This window comes from Prionailurus viverrinus, chromosome B2 (genome assembly GCF_022837055.1).
Source record: "Prionailurus viverrinus isolate Anna chromosome B2, UM_Priviv_1.0, whole genome shotgun sequence".
Classification (NCBI taxonomy): Eukaryota; Metazoa; Chordata; class Mammalia; order Carnivora; family Felidae; genus Prionailurus; species Prionailurus viverrinus.
The window spans coordinates 79972564-80000377 of NC_062565.1; the positions used below are offsets into that span (position 1 = coordinate 79972564).

General features: G+C 36.7%; 1 protein-coding gene across 1 annotated transcript in view; it reads right to left on the reverse strand.

Moving 5' to 3' along the window:
- Positions 1-27814, reverse strand: part of RNGTT (RNA guanylyltransferase and 5'-phosphatase) — a 315799-nt gene that overhangs the window by 274390 nt on the left and 13595 nt on the right. Inside the window, exons 3-6 of the mRNA XM_047858895.1 lie at positions 26299-26402; positions 26113-26201; positions 11911-11986; positions 10381-10621 (exon numbers count right to left, since the gene is read on the reverse strand). Of these exons, the coding sequence (XP_047714851.1) occupies positions 10381-10621; positions 11911-11986; positions 26113-26201; positions 26299-26402 (510 nt within the window). The remainder of the gene's footprint in view (positions 1-10380; positions 10622-11910; positions 11987-26112; positions 26202-26298; positions 26403-27814) is intronic.

A 27814-nucleotide genomic window follows, 5' to 3' on the forward strand; every position in this document is an offset into this window, starting at 1 on the left:
ATAAAAAATATGGTCTACAAGCTGCAATGATCAACCTTCTGGCAAAGATTTGGCAACTCGAGCCACTTGGAAAGGAAAAAAAAGAACACAGTATTTAGTCCATGTATGTCCCTGTCAAATCTGGAAGAGTCCTGAGTAATCCAGCAGACACTAGTCCTACTTTTTGCCCCTAATTCTGAATCACTTTTTATAGTTATCTTATATGTCATCAACTCTGTTTTCCATAATAAGCACACTTTAGAGATTTCAAGAGCCAAAGGATTAAAGAGTACCATTCCTCTCATATGACACCATCACCTCTTTTTACCTTCTGCTTTAGGACCATTCTACCATTAAATACAGTAACTAAAGAAAGAGGATAAGAACTAGGTTCACAAGATATTTAGTGATTGAGATACTCAGATAACTGCAATATCCTTATAAAGCTATATCCTATATATACTCATTAAAAAGAGAAAGCATTCAGAGAGTTCAACATTCAGCACCATTATTCCAAAGGTACTAACAGCACAGGATTTTTTTTAAGTTTTACATGAAAAAGGTTTACTCATGAGCATGTATTTCCTGAGGAATATTCAGAAATCAAGGATAATTTCTGAAAACCAAGGGCCAAAGTATCATAAATTATTCCTAAAAACATATTCTTTTTTTGGCAAATAAAAAGGACCAAAACACAGAAATAGGATCAATATTCAACCAAGTACTTTCCTAGAATATTACTAGGAAATATTTTAATAATTCTATGCAGCTGAACAAGCTAAATATTTTTTTTAAGTTTATTTATTCATTTTGAGAGAGTGAGAGAGCAGGGGAGGGGCAGAGGGAGAGAAAGAATCCAAAGCAGGCTCTGTCCTGCCAGCAAAGTACTGAATTGATATCTGGGATCATCTCTCTCTCTCTCTCTTTTTTTTTTTTTTAAGTTTATTTACCTTGAGAGACAGAGACAGAGTGAGTCGGGGAGGGTCAGAGTGAGAGAGGGAGACAGAGAATCCCAACCAAGCTCCACGCTGTCAGCACACAGCCTGACACAGGGCCCCAGCTCACAAACTGGGAGATCAAGACCTGAGCCAAGATCAAGAGCCAGACACTTAACCAACTGGGCCACCCAGGCACCCCAAGCTAAATATTGTTTTTAATTTAAAAGAATAAATATTGAGCCTCAGTACATACTTAACAACTATTAAGCTTGTTTATAAAAGATATGTCCAACCATCTAGCAAATGCCTCTCATTTATGTTTCTTCTTCCTTAATCTTTCCTACAATGTCTCAATTTCTTTTTTACTGTCTTCCCCTACTTTCTTCTGAAATAATAATTAATCAGAAAATGGTAGAAATATGTCCATTAAAAACAGTAAAGCTGATGCACTTTATACAGCAACAATATTTAGTAACTTTTTAGCTTAATTTGCTGTTTTGACTGTCATTACAAGTTTCCTCTGACAGAAATATATTATTTAAAATTATGTAATAATTTCAAAAAGGATCACTAAATCTAAACAGCAATGTCTTAAGTCTGGAACTATTTTCAAACATACTATAATTGAGATTCAAAGTCAATGACATTTACTTTCACTTTTTAACAAACTACCATTTCAGTTTGTGGGAATAAAGAAATATCAAAAGTGAAAAGAAGATAACGTATGCTTAAGATGAAAGAAGTGTATTTCATAAACAGAGTCTGCCAGACTTAAAATGGAAATTCATATGGCTATCACAAAAAGGAAAAAAGGAATCAATGATCAGTCAGAGGGAAATTGAGGAAAGTTTTACAGAAGATGGGGTCAAATTATATGTAAGAAGTGAGTGTTATCTGTGTGTGTGTGTGTGTGTGTGTGTGTGTGTGTGTGAAGGAATGAGTAAGCAAGTATGTGTGTAATGTGTAACAAGGATATTTTAGTAATGAAGAAAAGGCACTAACAGTTTTATTCAAAGAGATGATCCCAGGGCCACCTGGGTGGCTCAGTCTGTTAAGCATCCAACTCTTGGTCTTGGCTCAGATCATGATCTCCAAGTTTCCTGAGTCCGAGCCCCATGTGAGGAGCCTGTGGGATTCTCTGTCTCCCTCTCTGGCTCCCCCACTCACGCTGTCTCTGTCCCTCTCAAAATAGATAAACTTTAAACAGAGAGAGTGAGAGAGAGACATGATCCCAGCCAGCAATTCAAAGAAGCAAACAACATAACTATAGGTCATACTCTTCCAAATCAATACAAGCATGTATTCAAAAGATGAACAAAGGTGTCAGGAATGTGAGGGCCACGTACAGGACCTGCGTGACTATTAAAAACCCTAAAGTCACTATCGGAATTCACTACAATGAGTCCATCATTTCAAATCATAGTCATATCAATATGAGTCAGGAAAGGGGAACTCTAACAAAAATAAAGTGTCAAACCAAAATAAGTTCACTGTGTTGAGATGTGAACCATAAAAATTAGTCACTCTTGGATTGCTTCTGTTAACTATCGTCAACTCAGATTGAAATAACAGGAAAACGAAAAGTTTTCCAACCATTGATTTGCCAATTATTTACATCTACATTTCTCATGACTGTCACCAATACTTTGACATCACCCAAAATCAACTCTCCAGTCATCTTTCCTCTCTGATGGTCCTGTCCTCACTGCTTTGGAGCTCCTTCTCCTTGGTTAATCTTATCACTAATTACCTTCCCAAAGAGTTCCAATATAATCCCTAGAATCTCTTTTTCATAAATAACCTATAACCTCAACCTTTTTCATGAACACCTCGTCCCCTATGTCTTAACTAAGAGCTAATTCTCCACCAAGAAGACCACTTCTCTCTTAAATAAAAGCACTCATTTTCCCACTGCCCAAGTCCCATAGGGATAGTGTTAAGCATTCACCTATATCCTCACTTGTTCTCCTTGCCTCTCAATTAGACTTAAATCCATTCAGCTGTATCACTCAACTGTGGTAGAGCAGACATCCACTGTAGTTGGTGGCACAACAGCTGCTCTCTCATCCACAAAGACAGGACCCTAACAGCCATGTTACATGACATTACAAGATAACATCCCACTCCAGCCAAAGTTGATGGGAGCATGAGCAAACCACTAACTCAGTCTGAATCCATTAGATTCTCTCTTCTGGTAACCTGGAATTGGGATTCAAAAGTCTCTGCATGTGGCTAGAATTATAACATGTAAGCTCAGAAGATACAGGACAGTTATAATCTCCCAGGTAAAAAAGGAATCACAAAGAGCCAGTCTCAAAAGACAAAGCTAGTGATATATATGACACAAAAGGAAAGAAACAGAAATAGAAAAAAAGCAAAGACGAGAAAATAAGAACAAAGAGTAGAAACTAGGTTCTAAATAGCTTTCCAGGTCCAGGCTCCAGTCCCTTCCTGAGATCTGGCTTTGAGTCCTACCCATTCACTCATAGTAATTTCTTCTTCCTATTGAAGCTAGTTTGAGTTAATTTCTGATACTTGCAACCAAAGAGTCTAAAGTAGTAAAACACTCTATTCTTCGTGTACTGACATCCAGTCATTTCTCCATGTTCATCAAAAACAGTATTTCTCACTGCACTAACTTCTATCATTACATTGGTAACATCAACATCCATTAGATAATCTTTACCCATCAAACAACCTAGGCTCCACAGTTCAGTAATTTCATTTGCAATGACCATCATCTTTGCATAACTTGAACAACATGCTCCATGGCCACACCATCATCATTCCATACTGCTCTACCTTTCCATTCATCAATTCAACTCACACTGATTGAGTATGCACAACATCCTAAAGCCAACATGCCACTCTTTGACCTTTTTCATTGAATAGCTTAACTCTTTTACCCTAACTATGCTCACTGTTCAATGTCACCAAGACTAACAGTCCCTTCACCTCTCCCTCTTCTCAGTGTAACAGCCCCCAGCCTTACCTTACTTCCTATTCAGCTAGACTCTATGGCTGATAACTTCAATTCTTCTATGCCTGATATCCTCAGTACTCCTCAACCTTTTGTCCTTCCATCACACCCATACTAAATATACCCAACCTTGTATCAACCTACCATTAATCTTCTCTACTCCCACCCACAGACAGCTGAAATTCACAGAGGAAAAAATCACAGTCTCAGTGCTATGGATGAGATTTCCCTCCTCTTGTGGAAGACCTATTTCTCCATCTGCTTTTGAACTCCATTCCCTTTCATTTCCTCAGACATTGCTGTATCATTTATTCCCTAAATTATTTTCAAGGTCATTGACTCCACAGCTGCTTATCCACAAGCAATAAATATGCTGGAATTTATTCCATACTAAACAGCCTTTCTGATTCTATCTGCATTAAGCAGTCACCCTTCCTCTCCCTTTCTGATCATAACTAAACTACGTGAATGAACAGCCTGTACTAGTGTGCAGAAAAAGGCCAATACACCAAGTCTGCTTACAAGGTTGGTGCCTGGGAACAAGATTCTCAGAGTGCTCTTAGTCAACTGATAAGGGTGATTCACCATGCCTAGACTATCCGTACGAACAATAGGGCTTATGCTGAACAAACACTTTCCTTCTGGGATTGTGTAACTTTTGGTACACACATAGGCTGCCTATGTGACCAGCCATTACTAAAAACTTGGGCACTAGGGCTCTAGTGAGCTCTAATGAGCTTCCCCAGGCAGAAACATCAGACATGTTGTTGTATCTTCACTGCTGCTGGGAAAGTAAGCTCTGTACAACCTCTCATGGGAAGAAGAGAGCATAAGAAAGCCTACATATAGAATCCACCAGACTCCACTTGTCTTTTTCCCTTATGATACAGTTGTATATCCTTGGAATATCACTATAATAAACCTTGGCTGTGACTACAACTATATGCTGAGTCCTAGTAAATCTCCAAAAGTGGGGGTGGTATTGAGGATCCCTAACACAATTCTATCTCCATTTTCTCACCTCCCATCAGCTTCTTAAAATCATTAATCTGACCTGTCCCTACTGCATATTACAGAAAATAATCCTCATATTTGTCCCCTCTGTGACATTTCATACTATCAAGTCACTCACATCACTACCTAACTCTAAACTATTTTTCATATTTCTTTGTCCTCCTGTGCTACATTCAGGAAGAATTTCCTAGATAAATCTTCCAGCTTGATAATTTCCTCTACAGCTAACTTCATTCTGCTATCCAACCCACCTGCGGGGTTGTTAGGTTGGTTTTTTGTTTTGTTTTGTTTTGCTTTAGTTTTAGTTTATGTGTTTATTTTTGAGAAAGAAAGCAAGTGGTGGAGGAGCAGAAAGAGAAGGAGAGAGGGAAAGAATCCCAAGCAGGCCCTGCAATGTCAGTGCAAGTCCCAACATGGGGCTCGAACCCATGAACCATGAGGTCATGATCTGAGCCGAAATCAAGAGTCCGACACTTAACCTACTGAGCCACCCAGGTGCCGGGGAGGGGGTTAATTATCATTTCCAACGTCTCTAATTGGTTCTTTTTCCTAATAGTCGGTCATTATTTTATAGATTGATATCTTCTCTCATCTTGCAAACAAACGTTCTGTTCGCTTTTTATAAACTGCTCCCTCTGGTATTACCTAAAAAGAATGAAGTAGTTAGAAATGTACTAAGAAAAGATATCCAGAGGTGCCTGAGTGGATCAGTTGATTATGCGTCCAACTCTTAACTTCAGCTCAGGTCATGATCTCACAGTTGGTGAGTTCAGGCTCCACACTGACAGCACGGAATCTGCTTGGGATCCTCTCCCTTTCTTTCTGCCCCTCTCCCACTCGTGCTCTCTTTCTCCCTCTCTCAAAATAATAAAGAATCTTAAAAAAAAAAAAAAAAAAGACATCCAAGTTTTTAAAAAAGCTGCAGAAAAATACATTTACATTACAAGAGGGTGGAGAGCATAGGGCCAAAACTCAACATATGTATATATAAATACATACGACAATAAGTATTTAGAAGGATAATCAAAAAGTAGAGAACAGTTGGGAGTGGGAGTGAAAAGACCTTCACTTTTTACTCTATACATTTCTAGATGTTTGTATTTTTATTTTTTTAAAAAAAATTGATCTTTATGCCATTTGTGTACACTTTTAAGCTAGGGAAGTAAATGGGAAGAAATTCTTCTAAGATGACAAAATGCCAGTGGTAAGACAAAGGCTGAAGAATTTTAAGTTGTTTTTTTAGTTTTCAAATTTTCTTTAATGTAAGTATACTACTTTTAATAAGTAAAAAATATATTTAACAATTTTAGAATTTATGAGTATGATTTGAAAAGAGGGGGAAAAAACTACCTAAGTGCTTTGAAATCAAAGCTACCCGCTTTCTCCAAAACAAGAGAAGGGAAGATTTCTCTTTTTGGCAATGGCAGACTAGCTTATTGAGATCAATTCTGCAGCCACGAGAAAAAGCTAGATAAAATGTTAAAATCACCTGTTTGAAGACCCTGGAGAATCACAAAGGCAGTAAGAGCTTGACGGGCCAAGAACTCAGAAGGAAAGGAACCCAGAGAGGTGAGCTAGACATCTGGTATAGAATTTCCTCTACAGGCACTGTTTTCAAAATGGTACCTGGGAAGCTAAACACAGCTTTCAAGAATATCACAGGAATGGGAAAATAAAAACTGGAGTTCCAGGCCCCTGAGGAGGAAAGCTCCTGGTTATTTCTCCAGGCTTTCAGTTAGGATCCCCAAAGGTCTATACTCTAAGAATTCAGTTGCATCAAAAAGAGACCGGCCCCCCAAAACTAAAGACTAGTTTCTCAATAATTCAATCCTGACTGAGTTAAGATGCCCTATTCCTAACGCTGTGTAGCAACAAAAGTAAATGTTCTCTGAAGAAAACATTTTATTCTCAAATTATTTCTACAATTTCTCAGACCTAATGTCTAATGATCACAAATACGCAGGTATGCCAAAAAAGAAACAACTGACTAGAAGTCAAAAGGACATGAGAAGAAAAACTAAAAAAGACCTAGAAGAGAGCTACATCAATTAGTCATCTGACAAGGTTTTAAAATAACTGGAATTAATAAATTCAAAAAACTAAATGATAAGATGAAGAATTCCAACAGAGAAACTGAAAACTGTTTTAAAACTCAAATGAAAATTCCAAAAGTGAAAGTAAAATAACTGAAATTATATACTCAATGGATGGATTTAACATCAGCTTATAGCTACAGAGGCATTAGTACACTGGAAGATAGGTCAGAAGAGAATATCCAGTTTGAAAACTGAGAAAAAAAAAAGTGGAAAATATAGAAAAGAACATAAGAAACAGTAGGAGAAGTGGGGGGAAAAGCCTACTGGGTGAGTCTCAGAAGGAAAAGGGAAAAAGAATGGATCTGAACCATATTTGAAGATATAATGCCTGAGAATTGTCTAAAACTAACAATAACAACAACAAATCCAACAGCAGATTCAAGAATCACTATAAATAGAAGGCAGGATAAATACACAAAGAAAACTCCAAGTAGAAATATCATAGTAAAAGTGTTGAAAATCAAAAACAAAAGAAATTAGCTTCAGAGAAGCAACTTCTTTTTTTTAAACAATTTTTTTAATGCTTATTTATTTTTGAAAGAGAGAGAGACAGAGCATGAGCTGGGGAGGGGCAGAGAGAGAGGGAGACACAGAATCTAAAGCAGGCTCCAGGCTCTGAGCTGTCAGCACAGAGCCCACTGCAGGGCTGGAACTCACGGACCACGAACGAGATCATGACCTGAGCCAAAGTCAAACCGAATGAACCACCCAGGCACCCCAAGAAGCAACTTCTTAATAGAAATGGATTATGGAGTATCTTCAAAGTGCCAATCCAAAATTCTACACTGAGAACAAACATTCTTCAAAATGACAACAAGAAAAGACATTCTTACATAAATACTGAATGTGTTGCACAGACCCACATTAAAGAAAATACTAAAGGGAACTCTTCAGTTAGAAGAAAAACTATCCAAATGGAACCATAAAAATATATGAAAGAAAGAAGAACACAAGAAAGGATAAATATGTATATTTAGATAATTATATCTAATAAACATTCACTGTACAAAATGATGATGAGGATGATGCCTTATGGGGTTTAAAATGCATGTTGAATTAAGATACACAATACCAAAAAGGCAGGAAGAGGTAAACGGAATCAAAGATTCTTGCATTGTTTAAAAAGTGGCAAAAGTACTAATATATACCAGACTTTAACAAGTCCAAGACAGATACTGAAATCTTTTTTCTTTTTTAATGTTTATTTATTATTGAGAGACAGAGAGAGACAGAGCATGAGCATGGAGGGGCAGAGAGAGGAGGAGACACAGAATCTGAAGCAGGCTCCAGGCTCTGAGCTGTCAGCACAGAGCCCAACGCGGGGCTCGAACCCACAAACCACGAGATCATGACCTGAGTCGAAGTCAGACGTTTCACCTACTGAGCCACCCAGGTGCCCCCAGATACTGAAATCTTGAATAACTACTAAAATAACAGTAAAAGAATGTATAACTACCAAGCAATGGGTTGGGGTGATATAAAAACAATTAAGCATAAAGAAGACAAGAAAGAAAAATAAAAAGAACATACCATAAGTGGGAGGTTGGGAGGGGAGACTGCTAAGTTTTAAATCTAATTACATCAGTAAAATAAATGTGTATGGACCAAATACTCCAATAAGGCAAAAACTGTTCACTGGATAAATAAAAGTCAACAACACAATGCTTATAAAAGACATACCTTAAATAAAAGATAATGTTTGAAAGCAAAAGGATAGAAAAAAAGATAATCCATATGAACACTATCCAAAAGAATGTTTGTGCAATCAATCATACTAACATTAGATATTTCCAATGCTAAAAGTGAAGACACTGGGAAAATACAATAATCCTTTACACATATTTGTATAAACTAAGTATCACTCCAAATACATAAAGCAAAACTTGACAGAACTAGAAAGAGAAATAGGTAAATCCACAATCATAGTAGGGAAACAAGATTTAGGATTTTATTTTAAATGTTATTTATTTTCCTGAAAGAAACGTGCCCATCTTGGCTATGTTTCTCGTAGTGCTGCTGAAGCTCATTTGCAACTATAGACATTTAATAATACTTGATATTATAAAATAATTGTCATTTTTAAAGGCCCCTGCTTCTGGGGGGAAAAAAAAGGAACCTGCAAACTTTAGTATATTTTGCAAAATATTAACTCTTTTCTTTAAACTCTTTTATACAAGTACTATATTGTAATTAAAAAACACATTAAGCATATATATGTTCATATTTAATGTTGTTCTTAAAAATATAGTTGAACAAAAAATGATACTAAAAGAAAGTAATCATCTATGCTATGTTATGCTATTAGCCCTTCTTTAGAATGTGATTCTTATTTTTCTAGGTATGTGATTCACTAACCAATGAGTTATACTAACAGAATAAGTTTTTTTTTTTTAATTACTTCTATGTTTCAAAGCAATGAACACTTTTCAGTGGCCTCAAAGTCTTGAAGTTTGAAATATGTAAGTACATATTAAAACAATGTTTTTCAAAGAGGGACTTTGTCTTAAAAGTCCAAATGACTATATTATATGATTTACATAAAATCCTTGCCTGTGAATCATTGCCTACTAATGACTTGTAGACTTTTACTGCTCAACTATGATATCCCACGTTCCTTAATTATTAACTTCATTAAATTTAATTATCTCCACACTGTCCCTTTGGACTATACCATATACTTGGGTATGCACAACCAGTACTCTCCTTTTCAGCATCTCTCCTGAACCCCCAAGAAAAGAGAACTCCTAATGGTTTTGTTTGGCCTTTTAATGGGAGTTGTGCATAGAATCAAGAAGATTAATGGGAGTTGTCCACAGAAGAGTCTTCTCAGTTCAACTTTACAGAAAATATGAAAGTATCACCCATGAGGAGGAGCAGAATTTATATGTAAAGGTATTTTAACTACGTGACAATTTTGTAGATTAGCAAAAATTTTCCTATGTAGTCGGAATCTCCCAATACTTTGCAAAAAAAAAAAAAGAAAAAGATAGTAAATTCTCAATCTAACATGTAAGAGTTCTTTGGGGGATGGGCTAAATGAGTGATGGGCATTAAGGAAGGTACTTGTTGGGATGAGCACTGGGTGTTATATGTAAGTGAGAAATCACTAAATTCTACTCCTGAAACCACTATTATGCTATATGTTAATTTGATTTAAATAAAATTTAAAAAAAAAAGAGTTCTTTAGTTTACCTAAGAAACAAAAACAAGATGAACTTAAACTTTTCCCATAGAAAAGGGAGACCCATGGCTATCAAGTATCTTTAGAAACAGCCAGAATGAAATAACCTTATAAATCCAGCTAAACAAACACATAAATCTCAATAAACCTGCAGAAGAAAAAAGTAAAGACTATAATATTTTTAAACATTACCAGTTTTAACCGTTCTTTTCTCCTTTTGCCGAAGGAGGCACTTGACCCAGGTTCTGATTCCTTTTTTCCATCTTCATCCTCATCCTCATCTTCATCATCCTCAAAACACCAATCAGGCAATAGAGGCGGGGGTGGTGCTTCCTCTATATCACCATAGCGACGAAAAAGTTCTTTCAAGTAATCGCCCTTATAAATTCCTGGTGGTCTGGCTTGAGCAAAAGTAGCAACTGCTGCTTCAATGCTATGAAAACAAACACCACGGAGTTTCCTCACTACTCTTCGTTTCTGCAGATTTATCAAAACTCACTCTTTCTATTTCATACACCAAATGAAGTATAATAAATTTATTAAATTGACAAATCACAGTCCCCACTCCCAAGGCATTCAATCTATTAAGGGACAAATTCCTTCTGAAATAGATTTAATATAAGATACATTGATACTTCCTAAAACCTAGAGGTAAGCTGCAATGAGTATATAGAAGAAATCTGGGTAAAGTCTGTGAAAAATTTTAAATAAAGTGTTGAAGGTTGAGGTCTGACTCTAAGGGAAATCAAAGAAATGTGAATAGCCATATGAATAAAAGTAAAAGTCTGCTAGCTTTTAAGAACTTTCAACAGACCCAGGTAACAAGAGCAAAGGTCATCACACAGAGGCTAAGCATAGGTCAGGGCTGACACAGGAGCCTGGGGTTATTGTGAAAAGCACCTGAAAGCCCAGAAAGTCAAAGTCAGAAGATATGCAGCTGAGAACATATAAACAGGGAAATATACCATCACATGTGTACTTCAGCTGATTATATTCAGAGAAGGACCTACTGTGTGAAAGGCTTTATAAGCAAAAATGATGACACTCAATCAGTAAACAAGAAAGTTCAGGGAGTAATATTCCATATCCCTGAGGAATTTCAGGCAACAAAGGTTCTAATCTCTCAGGATCACTTCAATAAAGGCATGCTTCAAAGAAAGTAACTCTGTCTCAAAAATACTTCCTCCACATACCATTCTAAGTTTTTCCTAATATTCTACAGCTATTTTTAAAAGGTATTACTAAAAAAAAAAAAACGAATAAGAGATGCCTAGCTGGCTCCATCCAAACAGCATTTGACTCTTGACAGAGTCGTGAATTTCGAGCAGCACTTTGGGCACAGAGCTTACTTTAAAAAAAAAAAAAAAAAAAAAAAAAAAGAACAGAACAATAACAACAGTAGTAACTTCCAAAGGTGAATGTAAACAAAATATTGAAGAAAAAAAAAGTATCTCTGATAATTCTGGAGTATGTGAAAAAAATCTGGAAAAGAAAATACATAGTATATAAAAATCCATAAGCACTCAACTAAAATGCTACTTAGTACAAAACACCAGGTAATAAATGGTATTCTAAAGATTAACCAAGTCTAAAATGAAAACCACTTCAAATTTTTAGTCATGACTTCACCAAAAATTTAGCAATATAAAATGTTAAAACTAAAAAATTAATACACTTTTTATCAATTACCAGTCTTCTGCCATTATAACAAGAAACAAATACCTCCAATCCATTTTCTCCACCAAAAAGGCACATATGAGGAAACCAGTGCGATTGAAACCATGGGTACAATGAACACCTAGAAAATAAAGTAGCCTTGATTTAAAATTATCACTTCAGAAACCACATCTTAAAATTCCAACCTGCAATCAAAACATTTTAATGATTTTATAAAATTACATTTTTAAAAACCTGGCTCTCTCTTATTAGTAGTAACTTGTCAATTTAACTTGCTTAGAATCTAATTTAAAGCACTAGCTAGAAGTTTAGTATATATTGGTTACAAATTATCTCTAAGATCTAAAGATTTCTCTTAAAACTAAATGATTCCAAGCACTCTAAATAAGACGACTGGGTTTTTGTTTCTGTTTAATTTTAGTGAGAGAGGGGAGAGAGAGGGAGAGAAAGGGGGAGAGAGGGAGGGAGAGGAGGGAGGGGGAGAGAGGGAGGGAGGGAGGGAGGGAGGGAGGGAGGGGAAAGGAGAGGGAGAGGGAGAGAGGGAGAGAGGGAGGGGGAGAGAGAAGGAGGGAGGGGAAACGAGAGGGAGAGAGGGAGAGAGGGAGAGGGAGAGGGGGACAGGGAGAGAGGGGGAGAGGGAGAGGGGGAGAGGGGGAGAGGGGGAGAGGGGGAGAGGGGGAGAGGGGGAGAGGGGGGAGAGGGGGAGGGAGGAGAGAGAGAGAGGGAGAGGGAGAGGGGGACAGGGAGAGGGGGACAGGGAGAGAGGGGGAGAGGGAGAAGGGGAGAAGGGGAGAGGGGGAGAGGGGGAGAGGGGGGAGAGGGAGAGGGGGGAGAGGGAGAGGGAGGAGAGGGAGAGAGGGAGAGGGAGGAGAGGGAGAGAGGGGGAGAGAGAGAGAAAATCCTAAGCAGGTTCCACACTCAGTGCAGAGCCCCACGTGTGGCTCAATCCCGTGACCCTGGGATCATGACCTGAGCCTAAATCAAGGACCAAACATTCAACTGACTGAGCCACCCAGGCGTCCAAGAAGGTATTTTTATCAAACACACAACTCTAAAGGATGGACGTGCGCGCGCGCGCGCACACACACACACACACACACACACACACACACACACAGGATACTTCACTGGATATAGAAAACATTTGACTAATGGATAGTAAGTATTATAAAAATAAAACTACTTTGAAGTTCTCTTAGAAACCAAATGACAGCATCTTTACATTACCTTACAAGATTTAAAATAAATTTTCAGAAAAACCTGAGAAAAAGGAATTTATTTTTCAGGATATTTTCAAGATTAGTGTGATCCTACCTCTACATTCCAAAAAGCTGCAAATGAGCTTCATAAATTCCAAATATGACTGCATTTTTTTTAAGTTTATTTATTTACTTTGAGAGAGACAGACACAGCACCAGTCGGGGAGCAGCAGAGAGAAAGGGAGGGTCGGAGGGGGAAGAGGAGAGGGGAGAGAGAAAGAGAGAGAAAGGGAGAGAGAGGGAGAGAGAATATCCCAAGCAGGCTCCATGCTGCCAGCACACAGCCGGATGCGGGACTTGAACCCATGAAGCCGCAAGATCATAAGCCGAAATCAAAAGTTGGACCCTTAAACAACTTAGCCACCAAGGCACCCCCTGACTGCATTTTTAAATTATTTTAACTATTTTGAAAAGGCAATTAAAACAGCTTGGTGGACACTACTAACATAACATTACTTCCAGATTAACTCACTTTTCTTGCAAACCTCAAAAATGAAGGCTGTCCTGTTATCTCTGTTTAATGGAAGGATATCCTGACATTTAAGACTATACCTTCTTAACAAACTACTCTTCTCTTTGTATATAAAGCATCCTGATAGAGGGTAACCAAAATCAAATACAGAAATAAACTAAAAGTTAGAATTACAAAACTTCTAGAAGAAAACATGGGAGAAAACCTTTGCAACTTTAATGTAAGAAAAGACTTCTTAGACAAAACATGAAATAAAAGGAAGTATTGACAAATTGGACTACTTCATGATGGCAAATGTTTGCTCTTTGAAAGATGTCATTAAAAAAATAAAAACGCCAGCCACAGAATATGTTCAAGTTACATATATTTGATAAAGGACTTATATCCAAAATATGTGAAGAACTCTTACAATTCAATAAGACAAGCGCCCTAATATTTTTTAAACTGGGCAAGAGATTTAAATAGATGTTTTACAAAATGATATGTGTAAATGGTCAAGAAGTACAAGAAATTAATTTTCATGAAAATGCAAACTAAAACCACAATGTAATTGAAAAGACTGACCATATCAAATGTAAGTGAGGATGTACAGTAACTAAAACCCTCATGCACTGCTGGTAGGAATGTAAAATGCTTTACATCCTTTAGAGATCACTTAAGAGAACAGGTAATCACTTTAGAGAACAGTTTAGCAGTTTCTTAAGAAGTTAAACATACACCTAAATCAAATGACCAAAACATTCTATTCCTGGTTATTTACCAAAGTAAAATAAAAATCTATGTGCAAAGACACATATAAAGATGAATGTCCACAGCAACTTTATTTATAATGGGCCAAACACTGTAAACATCCCAAATGTCAATTATCAGGTGAAAGGATAAACATGTAGTATGTCCATGCAATAACTACTACTCAGCCATAAAAATGAATTAGTAATAAATGCAATGAGGATGATTTCAAAACCTTTATGCTGTGTGAGAGCAGCAGAAAACAAAAAAGTATGTATACAAATTTCATTTACATAAAATTCTAAAATATGCAACAATTTGTATGGAATTATGAATACGGAATATTGTATGGAATAATTATGGCCAAAGCAACCCTGAAGAAAAATAACAAAACTGGAGGTATTGCACTTCCTGATTTCAAACTATACTACAAAACAGCAGTGATAAAAACAGTATGTACTGGCATAAAAAGAAACATATAAGCCAACAGAACATAACAGGTAACCTAGAATTCAACTTCGGCATATACGGTCAACTAATATTCGACAAGGGAAGCCAGAACACTCAATAGGGAAATGACAGTCTATTCAACAAATGGTGTTCATGCAGAAAATAAAACCAGACCCCTATCATACACCAGTCACAAAAATTAACTCCAAATGGATCAAAGACTTAAACATCAGACCCAATGCCATAAAACTCATAGAAGAAAACATAGGGAAGAAACTACTCAACATTGGTCTTGCCAATGATTTTTTGGATATGACACGAAAACCACAAATAACCAAAGCAAATGGAACTACATCAAACTTAAAAGTTTCTGCACAAAAGAAAGAAACAATAAAATGAAAAGGCAACCTACAGAATGGGAAAGAAATTTTGCAAACCATACATCAGATAACAGACTAATATCTAAAATATATAAAGAACTCATATAACTCATTAACAAAAAAACAAGCCAATTAAAAAATGGGCATAGGATCTGAATAGACATTTTTCTATAGACATTCAAACGGCCAAGAGGTATATGAAAAGATGCTTAACATCAATAACCATCAGGGAAATGCAAATCAAAACCACAATGTTATCACCTCACACCTTTTAAATGGCTATCAAGAAAACAAGAGTAAGTATTGGCAAGGGTGTGAGGAAAGGGGGAACCCTCACACACTGTTGGTGGGAATATACATTGGTTCAAACACTATGGAAAACATTATGGAGGTTCTCCAAGAAATTAAATATAGATCTACCATATGATCCAGCAATTCCACTTCTGGGCATATACGTAAAGAAAATGAAAATAGGATATTGAAGAGATATACGCACTTCCATATTTATTGCATCATTATTCACAATAGCCAAGATATGGAACAATATAAGTGCCCATCAACAGATGAATGTATGAATAAAGAAGATGTGGGGTGTGTGGGTGGGTGTGAATGAAATATTTCCATTTCCAACAATAGAGATGGACTTGAGTATATTGTGCTAACAAGTGAGGTAAGTCAGACAGTAAAAGACAAGTATCGTACAATATTACTTATATGTGAAATCTAAAAAGGCCAGACTTATAAAAATAGAGAGTAAAACGGTGGTTACCAGAAAATGGGGGGTGAGGGGGGGTGATACAGGACAGGGTTATTTAAGGATGCAAACTTGCAATGAGTAGCAAATAAGACGTGGAGATCTAATGCACAGTATAGCGAATACAGACAATACCATATTATGACCATCAAACTTGCAAAGAAACTACAATTTAAATTATTCCAACCACTAAAAAGAAAAAATAATTACATAATGTGATAGAGGTGTTAGTTATTGTTACAATGGCACTCACATTACAATGTATAAATACATCAAATTAACACATTACAAACCTTAAATTTACACAATGTCATATGTCAAATATATTTCAATTAAAACAAATTCTAAAAAATACAACCTATAATTATAGAAAATAGAAAGAGATTGTCTAATCTACAACTAAGAGTTGTAGAGAGGACGGACACAAATGTGCTGAACCTTGACTATAGGTTCATGGGTATCTACACCACTAAATTGTACATGCAGTTTATTAAAAACCTCAATAATGTTGATTGTTTTTAAAACTAGATGTTGAAGTGAGATGCTGATATAAGTCTGCAATTGGCATTAATTACATATTCTAAATATTAATGTTCATCAATGTGGCCTTGTTTTCAGCAATTGACTCTATCAAAAATGTTGTAACTTTAATACGTTTCTAAAGGTATACCAATAAAGTATCATTTTCATGTCATTTCTGTAACAGGGTAAGAGTTCTTTCCAAAAGAAGGTTTTTGCTACTTAAAAAAAAAAAAATTAAAAACCGGTATCTTAGAGTTACCACCAACTAAACCAAATCACCTATTTCTACATTCATAGTAAATAATCATTAAAATTTAAAATAAAAACTTTAGCCAATGAACAACACTCAACTAACAAGGATACAAAGGAACTGCAGACAGGAGCAATCCGTGCAAATAAAAATATATATGAATCAAAACACTACATATGGCTAACTATAAATGAATCAGAATGGCTAAAACATGGAAAATAAGAAAGTAATACCAAATGCAGTTGGAGACAATGAAAGGGTCAACATTCCGAAGAAACTTGTGTACCATACTAGAGATTATAAGGGCAATGGAGAGATGGAGAGATACCAAAATTTTTTAAGCATGGCAATAAAATTATCATGTTTTAGAAAACACTCTCCAATGGCAGCTCAACAGAAGGACAACAATAAAAGCAAGAACAAAACTAAAGAAGCCATCTCAGTAATTTATGTGAGAGATAAGGGTCTAAACAACAAGGGTCATGGTGATGGGGATAATGAGAGAAGGTAGACTGAAGAGACACTTAAAGCAGAACCTCCAGGGGCACCTGGATGGCTCAGTCAGTTGAGTGTCTGACTTCAGCTCAGGTCATGAGTTCAAGCCCTGCACTGGGCTCTGTGCTGACAGCTCAGAGCCTGGAGCCTGCTTTGGATTCTGTGCCTCCCTCTCTCTACCCTTTCCCCGCTCATGCTCTGTCTCTCTCTCTGTCTCTCAAAGATGAATAAACATTTAAAAAAATTTTTAATAAAAAATAAAAGCTTTAAAAAAAAACGGCAGAACCTCCAATCTGAGGGGTGAATGACAATCAACACAGAGAAAAGATGTAAAAGGAGTCTCTGGTTTGTGACGTGGGTGACTAATTGGGCAGTGGTACCAGTGACTAGGTTAGAACAAGGCAATGAGTACAGCTGGTGGTGAGGAGTTTAAGGTCCTTTTGGGACCTACAAGTATTTGGAAATGATGGCAAAGAGCTTCGCAGAGAGGTGTGGCTAGAATTACAGATTAAAGAATAACCAATAAACCAATAATCGATAATCAATAGTCAACTATGGAAGGGGTCTATGGTATAGATAAGATCACTAAGAATGGGTATGTAAAATAAGAGAAGAAAATTAATGAGATCTGAGAAGAACTAATAATCACTATTTGACTAAGAGTGCATTGGGGGGACTCCACATTGCAATGGCATGAATGGGAAAATATGGATTCAAATCAATCTTTCAAAAAATCAGCTGGGAAGTGGAAGGGGAAGGGTTTTCTTGAGGGGATGAGGTATCATTTAACATTAGAGACTTAGATATGTTTACAGGCTAAGAAGGACCTGCTTAAATCACAGAGGTTGACAATAATAGATAACAAAGATACAACTGAATGAAGTTTCTGAAGAAAAGGGATTAAAAACAGAGATCAACCTTGAACAGAAAAAGACAGCCCTTAGAAATAAATGACTGTAATCGTGAAACTCTACAAAGTCCATCATCTCCATTGCTTTTTAAGAAAAGGGATTTCAATGGGGCGCCTGGGTGGCTCAGTAGGTTAAGCGTCCGACTTCAACTCAGGTCACGATCTCGCGGTCTGTGAGTTCGAGCCCCACGTTGGGCTCTGGGCTGATGGCTCAGAGCCTGGAGCCTGCTTCCGATTCTTTGTCTCCCTCTCTCTCTGTCCCTCCCCTGTTCATGCTCTGTCTCTCTCTGTCTCAAAAATAAATAAATGTTAAAAAAAAAAAAAAGAAAAGGGGTTTCAAAAGTTACACAAAGTTAGCTGTACAGACTTTTCTGCCCAACATGAACCTAACCTAGCATGTACATTTTCTTTCTACTTCATATTTTAGACCAAAGTAAGCAAAAAAATATTCTAACTTTAAATCTGTTTCTCACCTAAACCACTGTTTTTGCATCTAATTTTTACTCTAGCAACATAAAATATTTTTATGAATAGAAAATGAAAGGAAAATTGACAATGACATGATTAAGTCATGAAATATAATTTTAAAAAGTACCATGGCTTTTAATATTCAAGATTCTTTGTTATGCAAACACATAAAGTTTTAGTCTTATTATACTTCAAAACATTAATAAAGGACTTGAGTTTTTATTTTTTTTAAGTTTGACAACTTCTTTTTTTTTCATGTTTATTCATTTTTTTTTTAATTTTTTTTTTCAACGTTTTTATTTATTTTTGGGACAGAGAGAGACAGAGCATGAACGGGGGAGGGGCAGAGAGAGAGGGAGACACAGAATCAGAAACAGGCTCCAGGCTCTGAGCCATCAGCCCAGAGCCCGACGCGGGGCTCGAACTCACGGACCGCGAGATCGCGACCTGGCTGAAGTCGGACGCTCAACCGACTGCGCCACCCAGGCGCCCCTCATGTTTATTCATTTTTGAAGACAGAGAGAGACAGAGTGCAAGTGGGGAGGGGCAAAGAGAGAGAGACAGAATCTGAAGCCAGCTCTAGGCTCTGAGCTGTCAGCACAGAGCCTGATGTGGGGCTCAAACTCAAGAACTGAGAGATCATGACCCAAGCCAAAGTCAGATGCTTAACCAACTGAGCCACCCAAATGACTTGCCCCAAAATGACTTGAGTTTTAAAGTAAGATAATATTATAAAAACCTTCACCAAAGCAAATCTCTACAGAAAAATTTTGAAGATTATATATTTGATATAAAAAAAATTCCATTAATTGAGTAGTATACTACAAGTTTAGAATGATAGATCTTCAGTGTTAAAAAAAAAAAAAATTTTTTTTTTTTTCAGTTTTCCTCAGTTCATTATGAGAATGGGTCCACCTAGTGGCAAGTAAAGCAGAGTTCATATCTTAAGATTGGTTCACTATTAACGATTTCAAGTCAACTTATTCAAATTTGTTTTCATTTTCTAGGTAAGCTAATACAATGAAATAAATTTATTTGACATGTCAAAAAATATTAACACTAACGTATGTATTACGGGAAAACCACAGTTCTTTAAAAATCAAATCAAGAAACAATCTCCCCAGCAAAAGGAGAGAAAGATGAGCTGTAACAATAGAAACATACATCCTGGATAAATAAATACAAATTAGGAAAGAAGGGGTGACTTATAAAGGGCAAGTGGCAACCTACCTTTTTAAATAAAGCCTGATTTCAATATACACAATTTCCTTGCTATCTCACTAGTCAGATAAATTAATTTTTAAGATCAAAAAACTGGGGCGCCTGGGTGGCGCAGTCGGTTAAGCGTCCGACTTCAGCCAGGTCACGATCTCGCGGTCCGGGAGTTCGAGCCCCGCGTCGGGCTCTGGGCTGATGGCTCAGAGCCTGGAGCCTGTTTCCGATTCTGTGTCTCCCTCTCTCTCTGCCCCTCCCCCGTTCATGCTCTGTCTCTCTCTGTCCCAAAAATAAATAAACGTTGGAAAAAAAAAGTTTAAAAAAAAAAAAAAAAAAACTTATCTGATCAATCTAAATTAGTGCTTCTTCCCAGAGGACATCTGGCAATGTCAGGAGACATTTTAATGGTCACAACTGGTAGGGTGCCACTAGCATCCAGTGGGTAGAGGCCAGGGATGCTGTTAAACCTACTACAAAGCACAAGAGAGCCTCCCAAAATAAAGAATTATCCACTCCAAAATGCCAGAAGCACTGAGGTTGAAACACTCTGATCTAAGTGAGCAACAAAGAGGAAAAGGAAACAAACAGTTATTAAGAACTTACTATGTACCATCTTAAATATCTTTTTTTTTTTTTTAACGTTTTATTTTTGAGACAGAGAGAGACAGAGCATGAATGGGGGAGGGTCAGAGAGAGGGAGACACAGAATCTGAAACAGGCTCCAGGCTCAGAGCCGTCAGCACAGAGCGCGACGCGGGGCTCGAACTCACAGACCGCAAGATCATGACCTGAGCCGAAGTTGGCCGCTTAACCGACTGAGCCACCCAGACACCCCTTAAATATCTTTATTAAACCAAAAGTTTTTGGCCAAAATAAATGTATTCTACTCATGAAAATACACATTCACAAATCTGTTACAATATTTATAACTGGAAATACCTAATTACAGGCATTAATTATGTATCTATTATATATAATCAACCATTTAAGAAATCAGCTGTTTCCCTTTTAACACAAAACAGATTTTTTAGATTTCTCCAGTCCACAAAATTCTTACTGTCAGAATTATTTCTGTACATGCAAACAAATATGTACATGCAAACAAATGCATTATAGTTCCATAATCCCTTATTTGTAACTTTAATTTCATTAAAAAGCTCTAAAAAAAATTAAGGTTTTTGGTAAATCATTTTGGAGACAAAACCTGACCTGAACTGATGTGACATTACTTATAGTCTATTTTTCCCACTTAGCATCAATAGAATATTCATACATTTAACTGCAGAAATGTTAATGTGTTTAATTATGTAATGGTCTCTAACACCAAGAATATCTCTAAATACTATGTTCTAAATAGGAACCACTAAAAGGAACCAATCTCCTTAGAGAAATAACTGATTCCAGGTCTGGAAAACATCATGTGCCAGAAAACAAGGAAACCATCAAAGACTAATGGATGATAACAAAAGAATACAGAAACCAACTTGAAAGGGCTCCCATTGCCCTAGGATGGAGCAATGCAGACATTAAGAATAATGTAGTTCAGTTTGGCTGAGCATCTGACTTCAGCTCAGATCACCATCTTCCAGTTCGTTAATTTGAGCCTCACATCGGGCTCTCTGCTGTCAGAGTACAGCCCACTTCAGATCCTCGGTCTCCCTCCCTCCCTCCCTCCTTTCCTCCTTCCCTTCCTCTTTCTCTCTCTGCCCCTCCCCCACTCATGCTCACTCTCGCTCTCTGAAATAAAACATTAAACAAAAAAGAATATTGACTGCAACAGATTTAAATATATCAACTATATAAAAATTATCTCAACAATACAAATGGATAATTTATTACAAGGTTCAACTTGTTTTCCTAAACCTGAGAGAGTTAATCTTTCTGGAACTATGACATCTGTTTCCAGATATTAACACATTGCCCTCCTTTGAATTCTTTAAGTACAGTTAGCATTTACCCCTATGATAGCTTCTCTCAAATGCAGAAACAGTTGTCACTCAGATAAAAGCCTCAATACTCTTTTAGGCTATATCTTCTGGTTGTGCACCTAAATATAGGTGTATATATGTATACTCATTACATATATTTTTGTCAATGTGTAAATATATACACACATATCACAGTACTGTATGTCATATATTTCCATGTTATTGTTCTCCTGTTAAATAACAGTTCCATAGTGTATGACATAAATGCCTGCTTTTATCAGATATGTAAGCTGTTCTCAGGTTTTATTACAAATGAAGCTGTGATGGAGGAACCTGTGGCTCAGTCAGTTGGGCATTCAACTTCAGCTCAGGTCACGATCTCACAGTTCAGGAGCTCAAGCCCCACATCAGGCTCGCTGCTGTCAGCGCAGAGCCTGCTTCAGATTCTCTGTCCCCCCTCTCTCTGCCCCTCCCCTGTTTACGCTCTCTCAAAAATAAATAAAACATTTTTTAAAAATTAAAGGGGCACCTGGGTGGTTCAGTCAGTTAAAAGTCCAACTTCGGCTCAGGTCATGATCTCACAGTTCGTGAGGAGCCCTGCGTGGGGCTCTGGGCTGACAGTCCAGAGCCTGGAGCCTACTTCGGTTTTTGTGTCTCCCTGTCTCTCTGCTTCACCCCAACTCATGCTGTCCCTCTATCTCTCAAAAACAAACAAACATTAATAAAAAAAATTTTTTAGTTAAGAAAAAAAACAAAGCTGTGATGAAATTCCTTTCACATAAATTTTTATGTCCATCTCTACTTCCTTAAAATGAATTCTTAGATGTAGTCTTGATGAGTCAAAAGTATCTAAACGCTTTTAAAGATCTTGAGAAATCCCACCAAATTGTCTCTACAGAGAAGCAGTATCAATAAACACTCTAATTAACCATGTATAAGTGCATCCAATGTATCCAATCCTTGACATTAAAATTTTTTAAATCTTTGCCAATGTAACAGCAGACGGTAACAACATATATTTTGTTTTGTAGCTTTTGTTAACAAATAAAAAATTTTTTTCATGTTTCTTGGCTATTTATATTTCATTTTTTGTAAGTTGCATTTCAATTGTTTTCCATATTTTTCCATTGAAGAATGACTCTTTTGCCCATTGGATTATAAAATCTCTTTGTACGTATTTTTTATCTGTCATATGCTTGAAATATTTTTTCAAACTTATCAAATAATCTTTTTGCTCTGTTTCCGTTCCGTTTGGTAGTACAGGAATTCTTTTTCATTTTCATGAGTTAATTTAGAAAACAGGGTAGCAACTAACTAGAGATTTGAACTTTGAAGTCAAAAACTGGATTAAAAACCTGGCTTAAATATTTACTAGATGTGTGACCATGGGCAAGCTACTTAATTTCGCTGAGACTTATTAGTTTCCTTATCTGTAAAATGGGGATACCACCACATACTACATAGTTGTTATAAGGATTACATTCATTCACTTCATTCATTCATTTAAAGTTTCCCATCATGTCTGCCAGGCAAAGAATAAACATTCATTTATAGCAGCAGTTACTATTATTACTAATAAATGACACACTTTAATTCTTGACAGCAGCTCTCAAATTTAAGTGTGCATTAAAAAAATCACCTAGGGGGCACCTGGATGGCTCAGTCGGTTGAGTGTCCAACTTTGGCTCAGGTCATGATCTCATGGCTTGTAGGTTTGAGTCAGGCTGTACTGACAGCTTAGAGCCTGGAGCCTGCTTCAGATTCTGTGTCCCTCTCTCGCTCTGCCCCTCCCTCGCTCATTCTCTCTCTCTCTCTCTCTCTCTCAAGAATTAAAAAAAAAAAAAAAAAACTGGATTCCTAGGCTTCAGCCCCAGAGTTTTTGATTATGTAGGTCCAGGATGAGGCCCTAAAACTATTTTTTAAACAAACATTTCTAATAAACATCCTCAGGTAATTCTGATGCAAACAGTCCACGCACACTCCTAAAAAAAATTTATGGATTCTCCCTTTGATGATATACTTGGAATATCCTACCTTACTCTGGAAATAAATAAATGCTGACCTGTATTTTCTCCTATCTTCTTACAAGTCCTTTTAAAAGTATTTAATTCATCTAAAATATATGTTATTCTATACTGGGCTAATTTTCTCAACACCATTTGTTGAATAATCACACCTTCCCCCTATGATTTAAAAAACATCTCCTCGGGGCGCCTGGGTGGCTCAGTCAGTTAGGCGGCCGACTTCAGCCCAGGTCATGATCTCGCGGTCCGTGAGTTTGAGCCCCGCGTCGGGTGCTGACAGCTCAGAGCCTGGAGCCTGTTTCAGATTCTGTGTCTCCCTCTCTCTGACCCTCCCCCGTTCATGCCTTGTCTCTGTCTCAAAAATAAATAAACACTAAAAAAAAAAAAAAAAAAAAAACATCTCCTCTACCACCAGGGAACTTCTGTAGTTTCCACTGCTTTACCCTATGCTTTAATAACTGGTAAGGACAATCCCCTCATTACTTTTGTTTCTCAAAATTTTCTTGCTCATAATATTGCCTGTTTGATTTGCCAAACAAGTTTTCTCCATGCTCAATGTATGTTGTTTTCCATGGCAACAGTAAATTTTACAAACAGAAAAAATTCATAGTAATTCTTCCAAAGTCTCTCTGGGATTAGAATTACATTAAAAATTGGAATTAGCGGAGACAAATGTCTATTTCTTCAGGTCTTTTAATATCCAGGTATATTTCCTTCATAAAGACCTCCTACACTTCTCAATAACTTTATTCTTTGGTATCTCATACTTCCATTACAGAAAAGAGAAGTGGTTTAGAGTGTGAAATTACAACTCAGATTGCTTAGGATATGATCTAAGCTGTAACCATTACTAGCTGTGTGAATGACCTTGAGCAAGTCACTTAATCTTTCCAAGCCTGTTTCTCATCATAAAATGGAGGTGACAATAATGTCTACTCAATAGGATTACTGTGAAAAGAAAAGGAGATAATGTATGTAAAATGGTTTACAGGGTGACCAGCCGAAAATAAATGTTCAATAAATGTCAACCACTATTACTAATAAGACCATTCTCTAATTTTATTTTTAAAAATGTTTATTTCTGAGAGAGAAAGAGAACACACAAGCGAGGGAGGGGCAGGGAGAGAGACGGAGACAGAGGAGCGAAGCAGGCTCCACACTGAGAGGACAGAGCCCAATGCAGGGCTTGAATTCATGAACCATGAGAACATGACCTGAGCCAACGTCAGATCCTTCACCAACTGAGCCACCTGGATGCCCCTCTAATTTTACTTCCTATTTGCTGTTTATTTGCAAGAAAGTTGATGCTTTCTTATTTATCTGTGTCCAAATATACCCCCTGAACTTTCTTACCAGTCCTAGTAGTTTTTCAGTTAATACCCTGAATAGAGAAAACACTAGCTGCTTACAACTTCAAAAAGGAGAAATCGCAAAAGAAAATATATTAACAACAAAAAAGTTTTAAAATATTACTTGAAAATTAAAAGGCAAATGAATTGGAAAAATTTTCCAATAGAACATATACAAAGTTAATTTACGGCATTTAGATATCAGGAGATAAAATTATTCAATAAGCTGTGCTAAAACAAAGAATTGGTTATACAGAAAATATTTAAATTAGATCAATTCAGACCATATGACAATATAAATACCAGAAAGAACAAAGATTCAAAGCTAAAAATCAAACCTTAAAAATTCTAGAAGCCATTCCTAGTAGTACTGTTTAAAACAGGGGGGGAGAAAAACTGAAAATAAACCAAATGTCATTTTAAGTAACTGTCTTTTTTTTTCTTATTTAATACATTTGTTTATTGCCTGCCTTCCACCTCTCCTCCCCTTTTCCACCCCCCCACACTAAAATATAAGCTCCAGAAGAGCAGAGACTTTCTTTTCTTCACTAATATGTTCCAAGAGCCTACATCTTGCAAAGAGTAGCAAACAATAAATATCTGCTGAAATGACTGTCCATCAACAGAATGGATAAATGGTAGTGTATTCATGATGGCATGTTATACGGCAGCAAAAATGAACCGCAGTTACATACATCATCATGGATTAGTCTCAGAAATACAATACTGAATGGGAAAAGAAAGTTTCACAATACACAGTATAAAATGCAATCTTATAAAAAGCAACTATGTAGTGTTTAAGGGAAACTTTCCCAATAGTATACCCGAAGAGGGGCACTTAGGGTTTTATCTTGAAAAATATAAAAATTACAAAAATGTATTTCATAGTTTACAAAAGTTAGTCTATTACTTTAATAAATACTTCCTTGCGATTACTTAAAAAAGAAAACAAAAAAACTTCCATATCACCTCACCTGCAAAAAAGAAAATGGAAACTCAATCACAAAATAAAATATTCAAACAGTGGTAAAGCCAAACATACCTATAAGTTCAGGTGGGTTTCTTTCATTAAACCGCTCACACAGACGAATAAATGTCTCGGTATTCTCAGTTGTAGGGCACTCACCATGTCTAGTAATATGGAAACATTTTTTTTTTTTTTGAAAAAGAAGAAATTGAAATTTCAGCAAAAGGTTTCAATATTATACAAATTTAATACATGACTTACCCTTTACACTGAAGTTTTATATATTTGATTCCTTCTTTTTCTATGTCATTTCTGTCATAGAACCTTGAAGTGTTTGTCAGGTCCACTAACAAGCCCATTTTAACCTTAAAAAAAAAGAAAAGAAAAGAAAAAGGGCAGATTTACTAGTAACTGAATTTGTTCCAAAACAAACTGACTAAATGGCAATACTCCAGTTTCATCCATCTATATTGAGGGAGATTTTAGTTCTGCCAACGAACTACTGACAACAAAAGCATCACTCACTTAAGTCTTATTCAAGGCACTAGAACTTAGCAGGCACTAAGTGAAATAAATTAACCCCCAAACTAACGATGGAACAAGAACATAAACAAAACCTACTCCATTTTAACATCATAAAAGTCTACCTAAAAAAAAAAAACATGGATATCATTTTCTGCATCTCCCACTCCACCTATGATTTATTAGACAAGATGATAAAACAGGAAAGGGCTCCATCTAAAAGGTACCCCACTCAAGCTGCAGACACACATCAACCCAGCATTCCAAGCAGCTATCACAACATCACATGCTAGGTAGTTAAATGCTAAAGTGAGTACTAGATAAGGCAAAAAGTGTGTACAGTCAAAATTCTCTTGTAAATCCCTTAAATAATCAATGAAGAACAGGGTTCATGGCCATAATTGTGCAATTCACTGAAGACTTAATCCCATCTCTCAGCAGTTTTTCTTCCTGCATTGGAACAAAAATCATTATTTCTTCTGTTCAGCACTAAGTTGGCTTATGATCAGGGGCCAACTGGTTTAAAAAATAATTAACAACTAGAATCACATTCAGACTAGTAAAATAGTCTCACTAAGAAATGCACACCTGAGGAGCGCCTAGGTAGCTTCAGTTCAGGTCATGATCTTGAGATCCGTGGGTCTGAGCCTTGCGTCAGGCTCTGTGCTGACAGCTCAGAGCCTGGAGCCTGCTTCTAATTCTGTGTCTCCCTCTCTCTCTGCCCATCCCCTGCTCATGCTCTGTCTCTCTCACTCTCAAAAATGAATAAATGTTAAAAAAAAATTTTTTTTTAAAGAAATGCACACCTGAACTGAGCCAAGTAAAAAAAGAATTAATTCATACATCTTCCACCTCATTCTGAAGTATATACTCTCTGGGAAGAATGGCAAGAGAAATAATCCATACTTCTTAAACTGTGATTTTTCTCACTTTCATTGCTATTGCTTTTATTGAGTACCTATTATTGGATGTGCCTAAAGGACACAGGAATACATAATTTGACTCTATTATTAGAGAGCAAAAAAATGGCAAAAACGTTTATATTTCATATACAACAAAACTGACAAAACTGTGTTTCTAAAATATTAGCTACCATAATGTACTCCACTGATGTCTCCAGATTCCTTAGTTCAAATGCAGATGAGAGATAGGTCTACCCATCAGATGAGCTCTTACTTATAGAAGTGTATTTTTGATGGCAATTTCTACAATCTGCCCCACCTGGGCCTACTACTCTTCCCACATACCTTCTGCA